The 14,215-nt window shown below is 40.0% G+C and overlaps 1 protein-coding gene across 1 annotated transcript in view; it reads left to right on the top strand.

Annotated features, from left to right (window-relative positions):
* The window catches only part of LDLRAD3 (low density lipoprotein receptor class A domain containing 3), a 123,082-nt gene that overhangs the window by 27,143 nt on the left and 81,724 nt on the right, over window positions 1-14,215 (top strand). The window contains exon 2 of the mRNA XM_067296302.1: window positions 10,364-10,510. Within this exon, the coding sequence (XP_067152403.1) occupies window positions 10,364-10,510 (147 nt within the window). The remainder of the gene's footprint in view (window positions 1-10,363; window positions 10,511-14,215) is intronic.

The following is a 14,215-nucleotide window of genomic DNA, read 5'->3' on the forward strand; positions in this document are numbered from 1 at the left end:
AGAAAAGATTCAGCTTGGAAAAATTATCTCTAGGTGGTTGTTGGGCATGAGTACATTTCTTTTGCCATATCTTATCAGCAGAATAAATGGTGAGATGAGACTAATAGAGGAAGAATTTCAGCATTAAAAGAGTTGTTGCAGATAGCGGACTGTAAACGTTTCCCTGACTGTGACTGGTACCGCTTAATTTTTCAGCCAACTTCCTGTGCGTTGCCCCCCTTCAAAGAAGGATTCAGTTCCCACAATAGCCAAACCAGCAGCCAGAGCTGATGTTGCAGTGTGGAACTGGGAAATGTGCTTGTTTTGTTCTGTTTTCCTTCAAATTACATTTTTTAGAAAGTATTTCTAATACCTTTGTTCTAAGTAGGCTGTCATTGACGAGCTGTGCAAACCAAGTATTTTTTGTATGCTGTGTGCCAAATTGGTGGATAGTAATTTGAGCATGAGGTCTAGAAAAACAAGATCTTCCTCAATCATAGAGGGGGAGGGTTTGATTAAAGGGCATGATAATGATACTGGTTTGGGACATAAGAAACAACAGTGAGAATTACTATCTATTTGTTTTCTTTCCTTCTGTGCCCTATTGAGAATAATTTAGGCTATGGTTCCAGAATCACTAGTGCCATATCTGTGAACCAGATCACCAGACGCCAGCTTTATCCAGACGCCATATCTGTTCAATTAGGTAACATGCAACAGTGCTCTCTATGGGAGTACAGATGATATTGTATTGATCGTAAAGTCTACCAAGCCAAAGCTAGGTTCGTGGCTTTTTTTGTTTGTTTTAAACCAAGCCTTTAAGGCAAAACTAGCAGAATATGTTCATACTGGTTCATCACTATGTCAGGTTCTTGTGGTATTTTATTCATCTGACACTAGTTACTGCAAAAATTGATTTATTGTCTCTTTAAACCATGGTCTGAGACTGTCTGTGAAAAGATAATATACCTAGCTGTATCATAAGAATGTTAAATGTAAAAATGATGATGACTTCAGGCACTGTGGTAATGTGGCTGTATAATTATGACAAGGTACATGCAGGTCTCTTTCTTCAAAGGTAGCAAGAGACTGAGCAAGACAAGATAAAGTACTCTCTCCGGAGATGCTAAACACAATGGTCTTTCCTGTTCTCTGGAGGTATCCTTAGTCTGTAGTGTGATATGCGTGGTGGCTTACTGTTGCCCTTTGTTGCAAGGTAGCTGGAGTCTAGTGATGACTTTACATGATATGTGGTTCAGGAAGAAGCTGGATGCTTTTCTATATACACAGTTTCTGTGTTTTAATAAAAAGGACAAAATACTAAGTGCATTGAGTCATTGAGTATGGAGGGCATAAAATCAATAGGATTAGCTTTGCTTTTAGCATGTTTGAGTATAGAAATTATGTCCTTGGATACTTGTCCTTTCTTTCTGTTTTTACTGCTACCCTCATCAAGATACTCAGTTGGGATTTTTTTTTAATGTGTATTTATATTGCTTATTTTTTGCCACCAATACTCTCACAATCTTCCATCCAATTAAAAATTGAAGTTAATTTCAAAAAGCATGCATTTTTATCTAGGGAACTTCTAAAAAAGGATTATACATCAGACATTAGTAACATGATTGCAGTCAAAGCAAAATTTCTTGTGACAGCATGTCTCTTAGGAATTAGCGCTGTGACACTCTGCAAGGGTCTAAGCCAAGCTGTTGGTACTAGTCATGACAGGAAAGTTGGAGCTGGTTCAGAAGAGGGCAGATCAGTCCCACAGCCTGTGAAGGTGACTGTTGTTTTCTGATGTGGAAGCTGAACTTTTATATAATCTGTCTGAATGCAGAACTGTGTCACCTTGAAGTGGCACCTTCTGCTAAGAAGTAGAAAACCAAGGGTTAATGCTGTTAAGGCTCTAGTGTTTGGGGTAGTGCTGGTAGATCAATAGGTGGGATTTTGAGGGAAGAATGCCAGTGTCCTGTGATTTAAAGCAATGTGCTAAAGGAGGTATTTTCTAGAAGACTGAAAGCCTTAAGTCAATGGTAGTCACTGACTACCATTTGAAACCCCTAATAACCTATAAATAACTGAGCTCTGTGCCATACAGAAATCTGAAATATGAGCTTCTCCTGGTGCTGCAGATACTAGAAGCATTCCAAGAAGTCTGCTGATATTACTTTTTCAGCATTTCTTTGCTAACTATGCACATTACCTCAGTAAATACAAGATCCTACAGTCGTGTTTGGCAACCGTACAGCAACCAATGTTTCTTTCCTCATACTGCTTATCACGGAATGCGAGTGTGTATTGAGCTTTAAGCTACGCTCCAATTAAGATGCTGAACAACCTGAATATGAAGTTGACTTGGAAAAGCTTGTTTATCAACTACCTTCTGTAAGAGTAGGTTTTGTCTGAACTCCATGTTTTTAGGGTGGTATATGGGTTGTGGAGGGGTTGCTTGCTTTCAATCAGTTGCGCTATTGCCTTTTTTTAATCAGTGAGCATCATCTTCTCTTCTGGAAGATCAAAAAGATAACCTCTGGAAAAGACAAAATGATTAGAACAGTGACTCTTCAGTAAGCTGAAGAGGACAGCTGTATGGTGAAATATGTTCCTTTTATTTCAGGTTTTTATTCTGGACAGTGTTAACTTTCTATTTAAATGCCCAGAGATAATAGTTAAGCTCTTCTGAAAATATGAAGAACAAATAATTAGGGAAAATTATTATAACAATTAACTTCCTCTGGGATGGATGGTGCCGTATAAGTTCCTGCTCTACTTGGTTGCATGGTAACTGGTTTCTTAGTTTGCTTAAAGTCATGGAAGGAAAAGAACCACAACTGCAGAAGAGTTTGGGAAAAGCAAAGCCATCCTAAATTTGGAGTGTTGATCTTGCTTCAGGAGTTGGGTGGATGACTGGGAATCACGGTCTACGAGTTGATCTTCCTCCATAAGTTATCTTGGGGAATTGAGGCCAAGCAGGAAGGGAAACAATTCAGTAAAGAAAACCATTTACTGAGAAGTCCATTACAGTCAAAGGATAGAAGCTGGGGGTCATGCACTGAACCTCTTCCACAAATCTTCAGGAGTCTCCGCTAACCAAAAATAGGGAGAAAGGTAGCCGTGTGTTGACTCCAGTAGTTGCAAAGGATCATAAACCTTATTTGCTAGGGGATAATAAGGGCTTAACTCCATCATTTTTTTGTTTTCTTCTGTAACACCATATGCACTTTGGGGGGTTAAATATTTAAATTTGTAACTGAAAGACTCAAAAATCTCAGTACTGTCACAGTTCAGGGGTGATCTCAGTATTTTTCAGGCATCATGTTCGCTTGATCCGATAGTGAGGAGACTGGACTAGTGCCATGGGACACATGAGCTTCTTAGTGAGGCTACAAAATAAGGTTTGTCATGTCCCTTGCCCCACCCTAGAATTAATTCCTCATATTTACAGCTGTCTGATACAAACCTGAATGACTCCTGTTCAGCAAGGAATTATTAGTATATTGCTAAAGCTTCATGTCTGGGGTCAAGAAGTCTAAACTCTTTCTCAATCAGTTGTAGGTCTTGTGTGCCACTGGGTAAATCCTTTAGTCATTTCCTTTTGTGAAGACAAAAATAATGCTGGCCTCAGGGTGGTGTTACAGCAATACATTCTTCAAAGGCATTAAAAATAAAATACAATTACTTCTCCCATCTTTATTTAGGAGAGACCTGTCTGGATAGCCTTAGTTTGGATAAGCACAGTGTGAAATCTTTTGGTTTGATCTGCTATTTTCCAGTTGTTGCTGCTGGGAAACACTTGCCTGTAAAAGTGCACTTGGTTCAGTACATAATCCAAATAAGTGGTTCTACCTCCATTCTCTCCTCCTTCCAGCATTTTTTCTGTTTAAACCTATGTTAGTGTGGTTCTGCGAACAGGCTTCATGATCACTCTGTGAATGGCCAATAGCCTGTTTCTCGTCCACCCCGCCGGCTGTGCCAAGCGCCTTGTGGCCCTAGAAGCTATGTGTGTCTCTGTACTCGAGCAGCTGCACTGGAGACAGACAAACGTGGGGATTCTAGTGAAATGCCTAGTCCCCCAAATGTGAATCCAGCCATGAAGGCTGTAGGATTAAAGTAAGCCTGTTCACCTCATCTCCATTCCAGCACATGATATCTCTTCTGAGTCCTTCAGGGTAAGGAAGAAGCAAATAGCTGTTTATTGAGGAAAGATTTAGAAGATTATATTGAATTCAGGAATTTGCATTGGTAAGTGCTAAAATGCAGCCACTTCTGATAAGGAATGTGCCAGTTGCTTAAAATAATACTGTAGGATTTTAGAAAAAGATATTCTATTCTTTACGTGTTATCTTGTATTTGTGGTGGTCATCATGATGTGCTAATTGCTTTCCAGTTCAAGAAATAAAGCTCTTGCTCTGAGGCTTTCATGGGTGAAGGATGGACATTCAATAGCTGCAGATGCTCAGATTTCTCAGAGGTATGGCCTGACTTGCTTGCTTGTAGGTTTTCTATCACAATTGACAGGATCCTTTTCAGGGCTATTTCCATGGCCTCTGATTTGCCTTGGTAATATTTAATGTTTAATTGGAAGTAACTGTAGAAATTTCTGGTCAAATGGCTAGGCCTGATCCGTTTTTAAATCTTGAAAATCATGGCTGGAGAACTGAAGGACAGGAAGTAGAATCTAAACAGTGAGCAGTTCCTGCAATAATCACCAACTTACCTGATACATCAGTGAAGAAACATTTTTGAAAACTTATATTGCACTAGGGTTGTCAATCTGCATTTACAAATAGCCCTCATAACTCGTAATGCTGGGTGCATAAGCAATGTAATTGTCAGACAGTTTAAATGAGGAGAGATGACAGTAGGGATTAAAGCTGTTCAAGGGGATTTAAGTCTTCAGATAATCACTGGCAGGTGTCCTTTATTTGTGACAGATGACTTAGGTAGTGTCAGTGGTACACACAGTGGAGCAAGAGAAAGCTTGTTGTATTTGTTCCCTCAAACCAGCCTAGAAGTGCACTGGGACACTTTTCTTCTGTCCAAGTATCTTCTCAGTAGTGCGTACGAAAGCAAATCAAGCTGAAGACTTGCACTTATAGGTATTTATGAGACAGGTTTACAAACATACAGCTGCAAACAACTTTTTGGGTGATATCAAATGTGTTTATTCAAGAGATGGAAAGTAAACTTAGTGTTCTTACTTTCCTTGTGTGTTTGGTGCTGTTAATGGGCAATCTTTTTATGCTATACAGATTTGGATTCGATTTAGGATCTTCCTCCTGAAAGCTTCTGTCCTATTTTCATTTTAACAGTAGGTAAAGTAGTGAAAAGGTAGCAAAAGAGGTTCAGTAACTTGTTGCCCAAAGAATCTGTGGCAGTTTCAGGAGTCCTGACCTTACTATTATGTCATAAATACAAATCAGCACTGCCTTTTGTTTCAGTAAAGTGACTGTTAAGCTAAGGCTACCTTAAATCCGCTGGTGCTATCTGGCTGACAAAATCATTTTATTGCCAATGAGGTTCATGCATGCATGTTAAACTGTAGTTCATAGGCAAAGCATAATCTATTTGGAGTTTCATCCTGCTCAGCTTTTGAATTCTGCCTCTGAATGCATCTATATTAGTAGACTTGTGTAAAGTAGACATAGATTTGGTGAGTCAGATACTTCATATCAACATAAAGTAGTATGGCAAGATATGCCTGTGCTTAGCAGCTAAATCTACAGAAGCAACTGGAGCTGAATGTCAGTGTTTGTAAATAGTTTTGCAGCCTCTGAGGAAAGAAGTCTTGAGGTATCCTGCCACATACTTAACACTATTTATTGCTATCTTTAAGATTACTGATGAAGATCAAAAAGATATTTGTTCAAGTCTGTCTTCATCATTCCCTCTTCTTTAGCTGTTAACTGTTTTTTGCTGGTGAGCAGCTACTGGCAGGTGTTGGAGATGTATCTTTTTCATGCCACACCTGAACACTCATCCTTCTGCAAATTCCAGCTACTGACTTGGATTCCAGTATCTGTCGTCGTCTTGTTTGTTTTCACAACGTGTTGCAGATTTCAGTATAGTGAGGACAGATTTCTGATGTGCTGTAATCAAACCTGGTGTGAATTTACACCAGGCAAGAAGATAACCGGAAAGAAAGAAGAGAGGCTGTAGCACCATTCAGGTATGGAGCATACTGTGCATCATGTGATAGGAGAGTAGTCGTCAGTACTCCTTCACCATCACAGGTATGTACTAGCCTGGATCAAAGTCACTCTCTTCACATTTAAAGAACTGTAAACACTGATCTACTGGAGATATCCAGTGAAGATCCCTGGATTCCACAAAAGACATGTCAGAGGGTTGGCAAGAATCAGATCATGCTTCATCCTTGGCGATGGATCCTTTTTGTGAAGAGACTGAAATTACTGACATTGTGCATGAGAATGTTGAACATGTACATAAATACTTCTTCCTCAAAAAATACTTGGCCAGAATGATTGCCTGCTCTTACCGATTACACTTCCTGATACAGAAGCAGCAGTGTATCAGTAGTGCTCTATGCTATGATGTCCATAGTTCTCTGGAGTGCTTTCAGGTAAGGGCTGCAGGATATCTTGACTTGCTTTGTTAATACAGTGTGAAGTGCTCTGTATGGCTTGTCCTTTTATTTATTTTTTCCCTGGTTCTTTTTTAGCAAGTATTAAATATTTAGATGCCAACATTTTTGGAAGTGGCTGCTAAAACAGATTGGCTTTTCTTACCCAGTCCCCTTCAAAGTGAAATTTGAGGCTTTTTATTTTGTCTTTTTTTCATTCAGCCCAGATGGTATGCTTTTTAAAGTGAGCAATGTGTTGCAGTGAAAATCGAATACTTCTTTCCCCTTCTTCCCCTCCTCCCTTGCTTAACTGAACGCATCCGTGCAGCTCATATTTGGGTTGGATTCAAAATTAGTCAAAGAGGCTGCAGAGTAAATATGTCAGCTATTGGAAAGCCAGTCCTGCCAGATTGAAGGAATTTCTGCCACTGCCAACAGTCAGCATAGCAAGTTGGCTGCACAGAATCTGACATCTGTGTGGACCTTATTAAAACACTGTTTCAATCCTGCGGAAGAGTGGACAAGATGATCTAATTAGGTCCTTTCCACGTCTGTCGTCTGCATACGTGTGACGCTGCTGCTTGTCATGCGTGTGTGCAGAGCAGCCCTGAGTTATGCAGCAGGCTGCACTCTTAGCGAGTGGGTAGGGATGTTGCATTCCTGAGGGCTGGGAGGTGAGGACTGGATTGAGGATTTCCTTGTGGGCCTTGAGGGTTTTTCTGTTGGTTAAAGGAGACTTCCGAAGTGAAGTTACAGAAGGAGCTATGTAATTTAAACAGTTCCACATGTGCAATTGTTTTGACAGTTCTTTATTCGCAAATGGATTCTTTAGAGATGGAGTAATGCGCATATCAAGTTTGTAGATGCATTGACTGTGACTTTAAAATTGCTTTGTCTGTAACCTATGACTTCTAGCAGCTGATAAAGGTCATATTTTAAGAGAAATAGCTCTTGCTTTGGAATAGAATTGAGTCAGAGTTTAGTGTTCCAGTTCTGTAGCAAAGCTTGTGTAAGGCTGTCAGTAAGTAACTTTATCTGCCTGTATCTATGTTTCCTGTTTGGTAAAAAGTTTAGTAACACATCCTTACTTTAGAAGAACATGGAGGATAAATTTATTGTATGACAAAGGAAGTCCTATAAACAAACGTCTTGCAGGGTAACGGATGAAAGTTGGTATCTGTCTCAGGAACGTTCCTTCAATTTAGGAGAGTACAAGTACAAGTAGCATTTATTTAAAGGAATTGTTAAATGTGAGAGACAGTTCTTGTCTTTTGGGGGTTTGTTTTGCTTTTTGAAACCTAAAATTTTCCTTAATTGATTTTGCTTGGTCTAAGTTTTTTAGTTAAGCCTTAAGATCATTGCAAAAGCTTTGCAGGCAAGATGCAGCAGTAGATCTGACAGGAGCTGAGCTTTGGTTGTTCTCCACAGGAGGTCTTACAGTCCTTGGAAATGCATCCAGTTATCTTGTTTTCTCAGAAATACCACGATGCCTAGAGGGAAGAAGACAGTTAAGGCAAGTAGCTCTGAGATCTGGAGCCTGTTCTTAGCTAGCGACTTGCCACAAAGTCTAGAAGAGCTCTCACTTAGATTTTGGCAGCAGGATTTTGAATAGATGCAGTTTCCGTATGGAAGTAGGGCAGGTTAGATGGGCAGTGTAGGTAGGAGGGTCAGAGAAGGTGGTGGCAAAGAGCAAAAGCACAAATGAGAATGACACCTTTTTCTGTTGTTTCTGCCTAAATATACTGCCTAGATGCTTAGATTTCAAGAAAGAGAGGACAAAAGTGCTGGTAATCCCTGGTTCTCTTGTGAAGTTTGAAACTTTCATTTTACATCAGAGACTTATTGTCAGACAGGACATTTGAGTTTTATAAATTTTCTCTAAAAACAGCTATTATGGCAAGTGCCAGAAGAGTCTTTCAGAGGTGCCATACTGACCTGAAAGCTGTTCTTTAGGGAGAGAGGAAAGAGGGTTAGGATCTTCTTTTGAAGCTCTTGGATGCTTTATAAAAAAAACTTAAGAACATGGCATGCTGGCTGTGCCTTTATATGAAAAAGAATATCCAGCTATCATATTTCAAGCTGGTGAAGGCATACCTTAGTTTGTAATATTGCTGAAGGTTTTCTCCAGTTGCAGACATACACATTATTAGTGCACTGAGAGTTGTTTGCTAATAGGAGAATGTGTAAAGTTGACAGTTTTACCTTCTGCGCAGCTGTCTGAGAGTGGTTATTTTGTCTTAGTGATTGCATATCAGATATGGGTTTGTGACAAAGACTGGCTTGAATGTGTTCAAGCACTGTTTTTTTTAAAAAAAGACACTCATCGATTGAACATAAAACTGCAAAACTTGCTGTCGACAATGCTGCTTTAGCCTGCCGTAGCCTGGGGTTTGTTGCTGGCAGTGCCATAGATGTTCAGTTTTTCATTGCTGGAATAGCCAAGGACAGACAATGTTCATTGCTGATTCAGATTTAGGGACTTGGGCCTGAAGTAGAATTGGCTACAGCTTTCCTCAAACAGCTGCTGGGAGCAGGCACCTTTCCGAGTGATGGCAGTGCTAGAATAGGCCAGAGCTGAGTGTTTTCCAGTGTGCACTAAGTCATAGCCTTTTTACACTGCAGCGTGGAGGGAGCAAAACCATTCTCATTTGACCAGAAGAGCAGTGATGCAGAGAATGAAATCGAGTTTAAATGAAACTGATAAAACCAAAAGACGTAAAATTGCCAGCTGCATAGCCTGGCCTTGCTTTTGGCAGGCTATCACTTTCTTTCGTTGAGGTGCTGTGGCGTGAGTGTTGCAGCTGCCTCCGTGTGCCTGGCCAGTGGTTAAGGTCGTTGCATCTGCGTCGCAAGATGCAGTCGTGCAGTTTCCCCGGAGCTCAGTGAGCCAAAATGCTGTTTATGGAGCTGTTCTTTTGGGAATGTCAATTCTGCTCTTACCCACCACTGTCTCCAAGCCCAGCCTGTATTTGGACCTGTGAATTAATTTCTTCTGCTTACTAAAGTCACTTAAGTGTATTTATCTTCCTTCATTGAAGTTTGCGTTTGTGATATCTGCATTCCAAAAGTAATGCACAAAGTTGGAGGCCCAACAGATTGATCTATTACTGCCTAGAGGTGTGTTTAACCTCAAAAGCAAGTCTGCTGACTTTCCTGTTATACTGTTCTCTTGATACATAGTGTCCTACTACTAAACCTCCTCCCCTTGGCAGACTCTCTAATGTGCCACCTGCCTTACTTGCCTGTGGAAAGATGTATGCCAGGGGACTAGATCAGGACCAGGAAGCTCAATTCTAATTTTGACCAGCAGTATTATATTTAAAATTGAATTGAAAAGCTTGTATGAATTACCCAGTGTGTTACCTGGTTTCCAGCCCTCAGGTAAAAAGAAAATATTCTGTGAGCATAATATTGATCTGACAGAAGCATAGGGGTATGGAGCTGAGTTCCTGTAGCCTTGTCTGTTTTACTTGTGTTTAGACCCTTTGAAGGAGGAGAGATCTTTAACGAACTTTACTTTGGCCTGAGGATACAAAAAAGACTGCCTGTATGTTCCTAGAAATAAAATAACACGAAAAAAATCCATAAAATGGGGAGTGTGAATGGAGAACAGGTGAAATGATTTAAGAAAGAGAAAATGCTAGCAAGTGCCACATTCAGGATATTGATTAGTAACGTCAAAATAACCAAGGTCAAGATTGGTTTGTCTCATGTTGATTTGTCTGCTGATAAACAGCTCGCTCAGTGACTGCTTTTGCTGCCTTTTTTATCTCCTGTAACCTTTCCTCTCTTCTGTTGCAGAGAGCCAACTGTTGCCAGGGAATAATTTCACAAATGAATGCAATATTCCTGGAAACTTCATGTGCAGTAATGGGCGCTGTATCCCAGGGGCTTGGCAGTGTGATGGGCTGCCAGACTGCTTTGATGAAAGTGATGAGAAGGAATGCCGTAAGTGACCATTGCCGTTGCTTTAACATGCCTAATATGACAAGGCTTGGCTGGGCAGCATTAATTGTGTATTCTGCAGTGTACATTGGTTAAGTAATGAAGCTGCTGCCAGTTTTTTAATCTAACTCTTGTTAGAGAAGACATACAGCCTTTCTGATTATTTCAGGTCTTTGAGGCTCCTCAAATTGGCCGGTTTTTAGCTTGGTGCTTTGTAGTAGGTACCTAAACCCCTGTTTACAGAGACAGATCTGTCCTAGGATTTTCCAGTGGAAGAATGATGCTCTAAGTGATGTGCTGCATATACAGCTTCAGCACACTGGCCTCTATTGTAAAGACCGTAGCTGCCCAGTGCTGCAAGTTCACCTCCACTATTAAGAGCTGCGACCATGGAGAACAGTTCCTTTTGTCTCAGAATTATTGATGTCATCCAGTTCCTTGTGTTCTCTCTCCTGCCAGTGTTTAATTCTTAACCTTTTGAAATTTAAATAATAACTTTCTGGAAAATAGACCAAATGGATTGACTAGTAGTGTTTGCCTGCTTCAATCCTACAGCATTTCCAGTTTTAGAGAGCTGCAAAAGTCTGATCTGGGTCTCCTTTGTGATCTTGTCCCCTTTTTTTAGCATTAATTAAGCTTTAGGTAGTGTTACTCAACTTTTAGTTAGCGTGAAACTTCCTAGGCTGCACAGTATGTCTAGATAAAATATTGTGCTGGGCATTTCAGTATAACATTGTGATTTAAAGTCCAGTTTTGGGAAGCAGGGGGGAACCCTCAAAAATTCCATGTGATTCTAAAATGTCTTAACTTTTGGAGAAGTTAGTTACCACTCTTGGACTAACAAGCATTGCTCCTTTATGTATATATTTTAGAGAGGCTTTTATTAATTTTAAACACCACTGTAAGAAGCTTACTTTTCCCAGGATACTTCCAAGATGTTACTAGCTTCCCTCATGGAGTAGAAGAAAGGAATTGCTTCTTCCAAATTTGCAGACTAGAAATACAATGTCTTGTTAAATGTTCTTTTTTCTTTAGCTTGCTCTTTCATCTTTAACTTGATGCCTCTTCTTTACCTGCTGTTTTCTATCTCTTTTAAAATAAGAGGGCTTTAATAACTGTGCTGTGGAAATCCACATAGGTCTGCTTGGAGCCAGTGAGCTTTTTTCCCCCTTCTATTGGGGCCCATTAAAAGGGTCTGCATAAAATATCTGATGCTTTGTAGTCTTTATAAAGTATCAGGCCTGTGTTGCAACTCTGAAAACAAGTTAAAACAATTTCTTTGGCTGTTTAGATTTTAACCCCTTAGGAAGGGATGGAACTGTTGCAATGATTGGTCATTGTCATGCAAGTCTGTTTAAACCCTAGCAGAACTGATGTCAGTGGGAACTTTGACAAGAATAAAAAGTGATCAGAGTTCAACATGCATCTTTCAGTGACAGCACCTTCAGATGACAACAGCTGCATGATTCTCAGCTTCTTTGTTATCTAGCTCTTAAATACAATTCTAGCCCATGCTTTTGGTGTGTAGTCTCTATTTCTTAAAGCTAGCTGAATGAAGGCACTTAGCCCCACCCTCCCCAATGGTATTTGTAGGATACAACCCAGGACGTTTTCTGTCTCTTCTAAGAATGTTCTCATTCTCTGCCTTGCATGAATTTCTTTTCATCTGGTACAAACAGAGACTGTTAATGAAGTATAACTGGGCTGGACATTCGCTCATGAATCGGTAATAGCAAAATGCACCATGGGACACTGTTCAAAAGCTTCCTTATCAGATTTGATTGGATTTATTGAAATGCAGGCAATAATGAACATAGTAACTGACAATAAAATTTTAAATAGCTGCAAAACCACAGCTCATAAAAGTTATTCTTTTTCAAGGCAGACTGGAAGCTTTACTGATCTAGGTTATGCTGCAACTGTGAATTTTGCTTTCTACAGAATTGTCCTCTTTTGTTTTTTTATTTAAATAATGCCAGCCCACTTGATTGGCTAACAGGTTTTTGGATGAACATCCTTTTGATTCTGCCCAAATTAATAGAGATAATTAGGCTATTCTTTCCTATTTCCGTACATCTATCTGCTAACTGATCACCTTCATAAATGTAAAATTAGCATAGAAAAGAGACAACAGGGAAAGCAAGGATTTATATCCTGTGCTGGCCTGCTGTTAGCAGGTTAGATAAGCCAAAACAGAATAGAGATAGCACTCATTTAAATGTCCAAAAAAAATTGATATTCATGCAAACAAGGTTCTGTAGCACATCCAGAGAGTATTCAGAGCTGCCTGTTTTGCATCTCCCTCCTCCCCATTCTAGTTAATAGCTTTTAACTTGGTGAATGCTGCCTTGAAAACCCCCTCTAATATTGTAGCCCTTGCGCTGATGGGATGCTGAATGGGTTTATGCAGCTACAGTCTGTGCCACATGTAGGTGCATGCTGTGTGCGTGTCTATCTTGAAGAGACAGAGAAGAGAAATGATTCACAAGAGAAATGATTCCCTTCACCAGTGTCCTCTTTCACTGGCAGGCATGGGGAGGAAGAATTTTCACTGGGGCAGAAAGCTGGGGAATTACGAAGGAGACTGGGAAGATTTTGCATTGTTACTTGTTGACTCTGAATTTTGGAAGTTGATGTACTGTCTCAATGATGGATGATTCTTATAAACCATGAAATACTCCATTTTGAATCCTGCTAAGCACCTAACTTAAAGAGAAAGTTCAGTCACTTTTATGTATGTGGGTATATACATACAGTGTGTGTAGCTAAAGTAAGGTGTGTTTTGCTCTTTTGATGAATTTTGAAAATGGGCTGTTTCCTATGGGATACTGTTATAGTTGTCACCAACGAGTCTTCTACTTTAGAAAGTGACCAAAAAATTTGATGGACTTAAAATCTGAATCTGGTGTTAGAGAGTTTATAGGTCAGAGATAAGTCATTGAAAGGCAGCCCTAGCATTTTCTCTGAGAGGGGCAAGGGAGGGAAAAATCACTTGTTTCCTTCCCACCAACTGACTCAAGGCTGCCTGTAAAGATAGACTGATGGAGTAATTCAGGTTGGAAAGGTCATTTGGTTCAGCTGCCTGCTCAAAGGAGGACTCAGGTGGATCAGGGTAGCTCAGGGCCTTGTCTGGTCAAGTTGTGAGCATCTCCAAGGATGGAGTCTGCGGCTTCCTGGGCACCTGCTCCAGTGTTTGAATATCCTTATTGTGAACATTTTTTTTTCTTAATATGTAAGCAGTTTCCAGTCATGAGGTAGAAGTTAAACAAAATGATTTTTAAAAATGTGCGATGTGATTAATATTCAGCTTGCTGGCCTTAGTGTGTGTGTGGGGGGGGGGGGGAGGATGTAGGAGCCAAAGAATCATTCTTTTTGACTGCAGAAGCTGCTTCTGCTGAAAAGTCATTACAGTTGCTAATATTCAAAATGTGTAAGTGAGCATCACATCTGGTTGTCTCACTGCAGCAGCATGTGTATTGTGTTACCTGTGTCACAGTAACTCAATGGAGGACAACCATACTTGAAAGTGTCATTTTAGCATCATAAGGCTTGAGGGGTGTATGTGTATATATATGCATATATGTGTACATACATGCATGCACATACACTTATATATATAAAATTCATATAAAATATATATTTAAAAAAATTTTTTAGGCCTGGCTTTGCCTCCCTCAGAATAGAGCTCTACTTATTATAACCTATCTT

This window comes from Apteryx mantelli, chromosome 4, assembly GCF_036417845.1.
Source record: "Apteryx mantelli isolate bAptMan1 chromosome 4, bAptMan1.hap1, whole genome shotgun sequence".
NCBI lineage: Eukaryota > Metazoa > Chordata > Aves > Apterygiformes > Apterygidae > Apteryx > Apteryx mantelli.